General features: G+C 46.1%; 1 protein-coding gene and 1 pseudogene across 2 annotated transcripts in view; both read left to right on the top strand.

The window, feature by feature from the left end:
• Window positions 1-426: 426 nt before the first annotated feature.
• The window catches only part of VPS4B (vacuolar protein sorting 4 homolog B), a 34,377-nt gene continuing 24,290 nt past the window's right edge, over window positions 427-10,513 (top strand). For both annotated transcript variants that reach the window (XM_030925969.1, XM_010388802.2), the window contains exon 1: window positions 427-709. In XM_030925969.1, the coding sequence (XP_030781829.1) occupies window positions 683-709 (27 nt within the window). In that variant the 5' untranslated portion in view covers window positions 427-682. The remainder of the gene's footprint in view (window positions 710-10,513) is intronic.
• Window positions 6,924-8,260, top strand: LOC115895526 (annotated as a pseudogene).

The raw sequence follows: 10,513 nt of genomic DNA, 5'->3' as shown, positions 1-10,513 counted from the left end.
GAGTGAGGGAGGCGCAGTCACAGGCCCAAAGCCCCCAGTCGGCGGGTCTTGGAAATGGATGAGTTTTTTACTCAAACGCTGCGAGGCAACAAGGCACGTGGATGAGGAGGGAAGGGAGCCAGGGCCAATAATTCATCTCAAAGTAAAAGACGTCCCCGGGGGTGGGGAAACAAACAAACAAACAACGACAACAAAAAAAAAAAAGAAAAAAGAAATAAAACCGGCTCTGTGCTTCCGCGCTTGCGCTATACTAGGTCCGCCAGGCTGCCGCCCCGCCCCTAGGCCAGAGTCTCAGTGCGCCTGCGCCGAGCCCGACTTCCGCCAGGGCTCGATTATGTTCCAGGCTACTTCTCCCGGCCTAGGGAGGGCCTGCGCTGTGGCGAGAGAAGGGAGTCTGGTGACTGGGTGCGCGCGTGCTGATGACGAAATCGGAAGTGCCCGGAGCAGAGGCGGGACCAGAACCTAGAGGGGTCAGGATTGCGGAAGTTTGGTGGGGAGGGTCCAAGTGCTGGTGGAGAGAGTGTTGTGTGAAAACAAGTTCCGGAAGGGAGGTTGCTGCTCGCGGTCCAAGAACCACCGGCCTCCCCAGTTCGGGGGCTGTTACCCCGGGCGCGGTTCGACGTCGCTGCTGTTGGCTCTTCTCGCCCCTGGTTCCCCTTGGGAACCGCCTGGGAACGCCGCCATGTCATCCACTTCGCCCAACCTCCAGGTATCATTGCTCATCTCCCGTCCCCCTAGGGAGCTGGGACCCAGGGGAGGCGCGAGAAGCGGGTGGGAGGCGGGGAGAAGGGAGGAAGCGGCCGCGCCTGTGGTCGGGAAGGAGGAGGGCGGGTCCGGGGACCTGCCGCAGGTGGGAGAGGGGCCCGTTTTCCAGCGGAAAGGTCTTTTCTGACCCGCTCTTGGGGTCTCCCGAGTCACTGACTTTGTGATACTCTTCCCTTTTGTTGGGTCTTCACGTCCCCAAACCAGCCAAGATCTGGGCAGGTCTCTCCAATCAGGGTTAAGGGAGAAAGAACGTAATTTTTGCAAAGCCCTGTTCTAGACCAGTTGAAAATAGAGTGGTCACAGTTCGGTCTTAGTTTCTCAAGCTGACAGCAGACGCCTTCATTCTGAGCTGTCAGGTGAGTAGAAATATGGGAACAGACTAAGAATCTGAGATTACAGCCAGCCTACATACAATCTCCGTGAAGTCATTGAACTTATGTGCAGTCTCCTGTGGCTCCCAGATTGTAGTGTGTAAGATCGAGGAGTATTCTTAAACTTCTGTGTGGCTCCAGTTCCCCTCTTCTACCGCAATGAGCACAGTGTTTTGTACACAAATCATGGAATCTTAAGATTTTAGGCTTAATCGTTAGTCTTCTGTGGAATGGAATTCTTTCAGAAAAGAAATTCATGTAATGGTGTCTCCCATCCCCAGAATGGATCTAGGGCTTCAGTGGAGTTTAGAATGTAATGTGGCTTAATGTAGAGGACTCCCAGTCCAGTAAGTCAATAAGGGAAGAAAGAGTAGCCTAAAATACTTGTATTGAATCCCTGTCTTGGACTTCCGGTAGGTTGTTGAACAAGCATTTATTGGAGTGCCTGATAGAGGCATCAAAGGTAATGGAAGAACTCCTTAGTCCATGATTATTGATTCTGAAGAAAGACCACTCAAAGTAGACCTACTTAAACAGAGATTAAAATTTCACGCACGCATACGCAAAAAGAGTAGGAAAGGAGGCTTGCTTGGGACTTTCGTCCTGAAAATCGACTTAGAAGATTATGAAAATAATTTTTTTAATCTTTCACAAAAAATTGTATAATTGCAACAATGACTCGTTTTGTAGAATAAGTCAAGTGTTGATTTGTCTGTGTATTTTTTTCTTTTCTTTCTTTCTTTCTTTTTTTTTTTTTTTTTAAAAACGGAGTCTTGCTCTGTCGCCCAGGCTGGAGTGCAGTGGCTCGATCTCAGCTCATTACAACCTCCATCTCCCGGGTTCAAGCGATTCTCCTGCCTCAGCCTCCCGAGTAGCTGGGACTACAGTTGCCCACACCATGCCTGGCTAATTTTTGTATTTTTAGTAGAGATGAGGTTTCACTATGTTGACCCAGGCTGGCCTCCTGACCTCAGGTGATCCGCCCACCTCAGTCTTCCAAAGTGCTGGGATTACAGGCGTGAGCCACCGCCCCCGGCCGACTGTATCTTTTTCACCAAGATTGTATTAAACTAAGATTCAGCAATCTTCACGTGAGTTTTTTGTAGCTTTTTGTAGTCCTATTTGGAAAGGTTCTTTTTGGTAAACGTATTTGGAAAAAGCGTTGGTCATATGGTAAAAGTGTTTTTCCCTTGAGTATTAAAGGTGACCCTTCTAAAGTGCCCATCTTGTCATCATTGGCTTTTTAACAATTTTTATTTCACCAACTTTTCATTTGTCAGAGACTTCGCATGTGATTTCGGTACTCTACAACATAATCTTCATCATTTACAGGTTTATTTGTTGTTGTTTTGAGACAGTCTTGCTCTGTTGCCCAGACTGGAGTGCAGCAGCATGATCTTAGCTGACTGCAACCTCCACCTCCCAGGTTCGAGTGATTCTCGTGCCTCAGCCTCCCAAGTAGCTGGGATTACAGGCGCTTGCCACCATGCCCGGCTAATTTTTTTCTATTTTTAGTAGAGACAGCATTTCACCATGTTGGCCAGGCTGGTCTTTTTTTTTTTTTTTTTTTTTTTGAGACGGAGTCTCGCTCTGTGGCCGAGGCTGGAGTGCAGTGGCTGGATCTCAGCTCACTGCAAGCTCCATCTGCCGGGTTCACGCCATTCTCCCGTCTCAGCCTCCCGAGTAGCTGGGACTACAGGCGCCCGCCACCTCGCCCGGCTAGTTTTTTGTATTTTTAGTAGAGACGGGGTTTCACCGTGTTAGCCAGGATGGTCTCGATCTTCTGACCTCGTGATCCGCCCGTCTCGGCCTCCCAAAGTGCTGGGATTACAGGCTTGAGCCACCGCGCCCGGCCTGGTCTTGAACTCCTGACCTCAAGTGATCCACCCGCCTTAGCCTCCCAAAGTGCTGGGATTACAGGCTTGAGCCACCACGCCTGGCCTGGTCTTGAACTCCTGACCTCAAGTGATCCACCCGCCTTAGCCTCCCAAAGTGCTGGGGTTACAGGTGTGAGCCACCGCGCCCGGCCTGGTCTTGAACTCCTGACCTCAAGTGATCCACCCGCCTTAGCCTCCCAAAGTGCTGGGGTTACAGGTGTGAGCCACCGCGCCCGGCCTGGTCTTGAACTCCTGACCTCAAGTGATCCACCCGCCTTAGCCTCCCAAAGTGCTGGGGTTACAGGTGTGAGCCACCGTGCCCAGCCCCAGAATGCATCATATTTGAATTGGACTGTTGGCTATTCTTCAGTGCGTCAGCCAGAGACTGACCAACATTAAAGGCATAATTGTTACTGTTAAGCAGGAGGGATCTTGAATTGTAATTTTGTTAGTGGTGGGTTCACATGTGTGCTTTCTCATTCAACCTTTTCAACCTTCTAACCTAGGAAATTTGGATTAATATCCATGTAATGCTTAACTTCGTGCTGAACAAGGCAAAAATCCCTGTGGCCAGATGCTTATAATCTAATGAGGGAATGCAGATAACTAAAAATCAAGATTATGTAATAATGTAATAAAGCTACACCGTAGTCTCCACTTCTCTGTGGTTTTACTTTCCACAGTTTCAAGAACCCACAGTTAACCTGGGTCCAAAATGAAATATTCCAGAATAAATAGTTCATCATTTTGAAACACTGTGTCACAAAGCCTGTGTCATTCGCTTCACTTCACGTCATCACGTAGGCATTTTATTATTTCACATAGTCACAGGAAGGCTGAGAACACCACAATAAGATGCTGAGAGAGATAAACCACATTCACGTAACTTTTCTTACAGTATATTGTACTGGTCAAGGAGGCAAGGTCTGTGTGATGGAAGGCGGTGAGGGGCCAAATTAGGAGAGTATCCATTCAAATAAAGTGAAAAGGATTGATCAGAGGAGAAAAATTGAAGATGGAGAAGAGTCAAGCTTGTATCTGCATTTTTTTTTTCTTTCTTTTTTCTTTTTTTTTTTTTTTTTGATACGGAGTCTCACTCTATTGCCCAGGCAGGAGTGCAGTGGTGTGATCTCAGCTTATGGTAACCTCCATCTCCCGGGTTCAAGCTGTTCTCCTGCCTCAGCGCCCCCAAGTAGCAGCTGGGATTACAGGTATGCACCAGCACACCTAGCTAATTTTTGTATTTTTAGTAGAGACAGGGTTTCGCTGTGTTGGCCAGGCGGGTTTCAAACTCCTGAACTCAGGTGATCCCCCCCACCTCAGCCTCCCAAAGGTCTGAAATTACAGGCATGAGCCACCGCTCCCGGCTGTAGCTGCATTTTGAAAGGGAGGAGGAATAGTCTGGGTTTTCTCCCAGATTTCGGGGTTGGGTATCTGAGTAGGTAGGGATTGGTTCTGGGAATACAAAAGGAGAGAGATTTGGGGCCAGGGCAAGGGAGCAAAATAATTTGGTTCTAAACTTGTTGAGTTTTAGTTGCTTGTGGAGACAATCAAATGGAAATATCGGTGAATATTTGCATACGCATGTGTAGAACTAGTGAGAGTGAACTAGGCTGGAAATAAGGATTTGGGAATTATTAGCGTACAGGTGGTAGTAGAGGTTGTAAGCATACAGAGTCACATCCTGGAGAGTATACAGAATAAGCCAAAACAAAGACCAAGGTAGAAATTCTATGGATTAGCGACATTTAAGGAGAGAAGCGGGAGCCTGGAAAAGAATTGTTAATCAAAAGTAAAACCAGGCCAGGCGTGGTGGCTCACATCTGTAATCCCAGCATTTTGGGAGGCCGAGGCAGGCGGATCGCTTGAGCTCTGGATTTTGAGACCAGTCTGGGCAACGTGGTGAAACCCCTTCTCTACAAAAATTAGCTGAGTGTGGTAGTGCATGCCTATAGTCCCAGCTACTCCAGAGGCTGAGGTGGGAGGATGGCTCGAGCCCAGGAGGTAGAGGTTAAAGTGAGCTGTGATCACACCCCTGTACTCCAGCCTGGGTGACACAGTGAGACCCTGTCTTAAAAAAAAAAAAAAGACTAAAACTAGAAGAAAATGATGTCATGACAGCCAAGCAAGGAGACACTGTCAGGGTATTTGTTCTGTGTGTTAAGTGCTGTGGAGAGGGAGTGAGATAAGCATAAGATTTGGTTATCAGGAGGCAGAAAGCATTGCTGTGTGAAAAATGGCAGATCAGGAAACTGGGATGAATGTGGGTGTTTGGGATTTTGATGTGGAGGCAAAGAGATGAGTGAGATGTAGGGAGAGGAGAACCGAGGAGCTGAGGAGAGATGGTGTGTAGTTTGTGTTCTGCAGCTGTGAGTCTGAGATAGGACAACACATTTTTCTGCTGAGGGAAAAAAGGAAAGGTTGCAGAGAACAGTTGATAGGCATGTCATTGATGGAGTAAATGTCAGTGGAGGAAGTTGGGGATCAGCTTCACAGCAGAGGAGAAAGAATTGGTCTCGACAGACAGGGCCTGGGACACCTTTTCTCCTGAGGCAGGTAATTGTAGAATTTACCCCATTTCTCAGGGTTTTCTAAGGTAGAGATGTGTCTGGGTCTCCTAAGTGGAAAAGGACAATTCCACATGTTCCCAACTTTTATACTTCCATATTGATAACTGGCTCCTGACTGATCCTGGGGTGATACGTCATTCAGTCTTGTGTCAGCCACTGTGGTAGACTCTGGGAATATAAAGAAGTGAAGACAACAGATATAACTGCTGTTCTCCTGAAGCTTACATTCTAACGGGAGAGAGAGGCCAATAAATGAAAAGAAAAACAAAAAAACCATGTGCGTGCTCAGAAACACGCGCGCGCGCGCACACACACACACACAGATCATCAGCCCTAGGTCACTGCAAACCACGTAGGGTGGTGAGTCCCAGCCCGCACCTGATGAATATACTTCATTGTCACATAGGAGAGGGAGAATCAATGAAGGAGACTGAGAAGGAGCTGCCAGAGTGGTGGGAGGAAAACCAGCCAAGTGGTAGTGGGGGACTCAGCAGAGGACAGTGTCCAAAAAGGAGGAAATAATCAACTTTCAATGTCAGAAGATCGAGAAGACAGAGCTGGTATTTGGATCTAGCATCCTAGAGAGCCTTTATAGGAGCCGTTTTATTATGTGATAAGGGAAAGAGAATAGAGGCCACTCTGGTGAGATTTTTGACTCTAGAAGGTAGCAGAGAAACAGAACTAACACTGAACAGTGTTTTGTTATCAAATAAGACTTTTTAAAGGAGGGCTGTTTGTATGTTGATGGAAATATCTAGTGGAGAGAAATGTTAAGAATGACAGAAGTGAAGTAATTAAAAGGAAGAAGATACTGAAAAAGGAGGAGGGGAATTTTTTTTTTCATTCATTAAACAATTTTGAGTACCCGTTGTATGCCAGCACCATTCTAGGCGTGGGGAGCTCAAGGTGAAGTCCTGTCCTCATGGAGCCTACCTCCCTAAAGGAGACAGCCAGTGGGTGAGTGTACAGGTAAATATAATGACAGTAATAGGATGAGAGAGTGCAGCGGGGGCAGATAGCAGGGAGCAGGGATGAGGTACAGCCTTTTCTATAGCAAATTAGGGAGGGCCTCTCTGAGGACTTGCCATCTGAACTAGGACTGAAAAGGAGACATCATGCTTCTATCTGGGGAAAGGAAGGAAGAACATTCTAGGTGGAGGGATCCAACTGCTCAGGCTGCCTGACTGCAGGAGGATTCTAGGGTTCAGAGGAGAACCACATGTAGCTAGGGCCCAGGTTATTTCAGACGTTTTAGGTCAGCTCCAGCATCAGGATTTTATTCTTTTCAATGGGAAGCCATCGAAGGTTGCCTTGTATGTTTTCAGGTAGCAAGGGTGGGAACAAACTGACCACTCACGAGGCTGGATGGTAGTTTTGACATATATGATAGCAGATTGAACTAGGGTGTTAGCAAGGGAGAGGGTGGAGGATTATATTCAGAAAGAAAATTAGCTCTGGCTGAAGAGGAAAGATAATGTTTGATGGACCAGAGCAGATGGAGCCGGAAGAGGGGAAGACAGGCAGCAGACTCTGCTGACTGAGACTCTGCAGACTCTATCTGTCTGAGACTGAAGAACTGAAGAACTCCAGTCAGTTGTGAATGATAAGAGCCAATACCTCCAGAGGCTGCAGGCACAAAGGAATGAACTAAATGCAAAAGTTCGCCTATTGCAGGAGGAGCTGCAGCTGCTGCCGGAACAGGGCTCCTGTATGAGGGAAGTAGTCCAGGCCATGGATATGGAGAGTGTTAGTCAAGGTATATCCCAAGGGCAAGTTTGTCTTAGATGTGGACAGAAACAGCGACATCAATGACATGAGACCCAGTTGCCAGGTGGCGCTCAGAAATGATAGCTACACACTGCACAGCATCGTACCCAACAAAGTAGACCCACTGGTGTCACCAATGATGGTGGAGAAGGTGCCAGCCTTGATTTAAGAGATGATTGGTGGACTGGACAAGCAGATTAAGGACATCAGAGAAGTGATCGAGCCACCTGTTAAGCATCCCAAGCTCTTTGAAGCACTGGGTATTGCACAACCCAAGGTGGTCCTGCTGTATGGACCTGTAGGCACTGGGAAGACACTGTTTGCCTGGGTCATGGCTCATCATATAGACTGTACTTTTGTTTATATCTCTGGCTCTGAATTGGTACAGAAATTCATCAGGGAAGGGCCAAGAATGGTGAGGGAGCTGTCTGTCATGGCATGAGGACCTGCCATCTATCATCAGCTCCATCAACTCCTTGCAGCTGGAGGTGGGTTGTGGAGGGGACAGTGAAGTGCACATCGTGCTGGAGCTGCACAACCAGCTGGACAGCTTTGAGGCCACCAAGAAGATGGAGGTTATCGTGGACCGCTGCTTCGCTCAGGGCACGTCAACAGAAAATTTGAATTCCAGCTGGACATTTTGAAGATCCATTCTCTGAAAAGGAACCTGACCCAGGGGATCAACCAGAGAAAAATTGCTGAGCTTTTGCCAGGAGCATCAGGGGCTGAAGTGAAAGTCATATGCAGAGAAGCCACCGTGTATGCCCTGAGGGAACAGCGAGTCCATGTCACCCAGGAGGACTTTGAGATAGCAGTAGCCAGCATCTTGCAGAAGGATAGAGAGTAAAACATGTCCGTCAAGAAACTAATGGAAGTGCGTGGATGTCCTTTCTATGGATCTCTCCGGTAAAGCTTTCTAGAATGAAAAATAAAATAATTAGCTCTCCAGAATTAACAATAGAGACCATAGAAGACATGGTTAATTTTATTTCAAATGAAAAATGCTAACAGACATGGTTAATTTTATTTCAGATGAAAAATGTTAACAGAAATAAGGTTGAGATGGGGCATTCATCAGTGGAAAAAAAATAAATGCATATCCTCTTAATTCATCGTCTTTGATTAAAGATTTAACATGTGCCATTCAGTACAGTGGCTACATGTGGCTATTTTAATTTTAATTACATAAACTCACTCCTCAGTCACACTAGCCACATTTCAAGAGCTCAGAAGCCATATACAGACATTCTCATCAACAGGGAAAGGCTGGTTTAATTACTATGTTTGGAGCTAGATGCTTAAATAATACGCACTGCAGTGTAAGAGATTTACTTACCTTAATAAAAATCAGTGTGGTGCCACAGTGAGACCTGACTGAATGAGAGGAACAAGTGGCTGAAGAGGTGAGTGGCACAGCATTTCAAAATCACCTGAGAAGAAAATTATAGTTAGGATAAGAAAGAACTTATTTCTAGGCCAGGCATGGTGGCTCACGCCTGTTATCCCAGCACTTTGGGAGGCTGAGGCGGGTGGATACCTGAAGTCAGGAGTTTGAAGCCAGCCTGGCCAACATGGTGAAACCCCATCTCTCCCAAAAATACAAAAATTAGCCAAGTATGGTGGTGGGTGCCTGTAATCCCAGCCACTGGGGAGGCTGAGGCAGGAGAATCGCATGAACCTGGGAGGCAGAGATTGCAGTGAGCCAAGATGGCGCCACTGCATTCCAGTCTGGGCAACAAGAGCGAGACTCCATCTCAAAAAAAAATAAAACAAAAAACAAAACAAAACAAAAACAGAAAAGAAAAAGGATTTATTTTTGCTATGTAGCTTAACCACTGAGACTTTGAGATACATTTTTTTTTTCTTTTTTGAGACAGAGTCTTGCTCTGTCACCCAGGCTAGAGTGCAGTGGCGTGATCTCGGCTCACTGCAACCTCCATCTCCCGGATTCAAGCGATTCTCCTGACTCAGCCTCCCAATTACAGGTGCCTGGCTATTTTTTGTATTTTTAGAGTTGGGGTTTCATTATGGTGGCCAGGCTGGTCTCAAACTCCTGACCTCAAGTGATTCGCCCTCCTTGGCCTCCCAAACTGCTGGGATTACAGGCATGAGCCACCGGACCCAGCCATAATGCATTTTTATATGGCCAGTCTCACCTAACCACCACTTGACTATGTGACTGCATGTTTTATATTCATATGCTAGCTGATAAGACTTTTGAAACTTTAGCTTTGAATTTAGGCTACTTGAACTGTGAGACACGTAACTATTACATTTTATCAATTCTAAAATAAACCATTTATTTTTCTTCCCCGCTGTAATAGAGGAAGCATGGTCTTCCAGCGGGAGACCTGTTCCTCCCATTTACAGATCTCAGCCCAGCTACCATGCTCCACTGCCCCAGAATGTAATATTCTTACACATAATTGGTTTTTTGCATTGTTTGAATGATTTTTTGCTTACGTTATGTACTTACTTTTTAGTATCTCTAACAACTATCTTTTTTTTTTTTTTTTACTGGCACCTGTTTCTGTTGAATAGTTTTACGACCTAAATTAACCCAGTTGGAATGTTTTAATAAATCATGTTTGCCCTTTATTTGTATGTGTCTGTGCATATTTTTAAAAATTAAATATAATTATTTATTTATTTTTTTTTTGAGATGGAGTCTTACTCTGTTGCCCGGGCTGGAGTGCAGTGCAGTGGCATGATCTCAGCACACTGCAACCTCCGCCTCCCGGGTTCAAGCAATTCTCCTGCCTCAGTTTCCCAAGTAGCTGGGACTACAGGCGCATGCCGCTATGCCTGGCCAATTTTTTGTATTTTAATAGAGACGGGGTTTCACTGTGTTGCCCAGGCTGGTCGTGAACTCCTGAGCTCAGGAGAATTTTAGTTTGAGATAATTGTAGATTCACATGCAGTTGTAAGAAATACAGAGAATCCGGCATTCCCTTTATCCATTTGTCTCCAGCGGCAGCATCTTGTAGAACTGGGACAATATCACAACCAGGATATTGACATGGATACATTCCACCACTCTTACTCATATTTTCCCAGTTTTACTTGTCCTCATGTGTTTTTATGTGTGTGGGTGTGGTTGTGTTTGTGTAGTTTTATCACATGAAGATATGTGTTACATTTTGAGAGTTCTTTATATATTCTC

The sequence above is a fragment of the Rhinopithecus roxellana genome, chromosome 21 (genome assembly GCF_007565055.1).
Source record: "Rhinopithecus roxellana isolate Shanxi Qingling chromosome 21, ASM756505v1, whole genome shotgun sequence".
NCBI classification, from domain to species: Eukaryota; Metazoa; Chordata; class Mammalia; order Primates; family Cercopithecidae; genus Rhinopithecus; species Rhinopithecus roxellana.
Note: the sequence above shows the minus strand (reverse complement) of the source record. Positions and strands in the feature narration are given on the sequence as shown.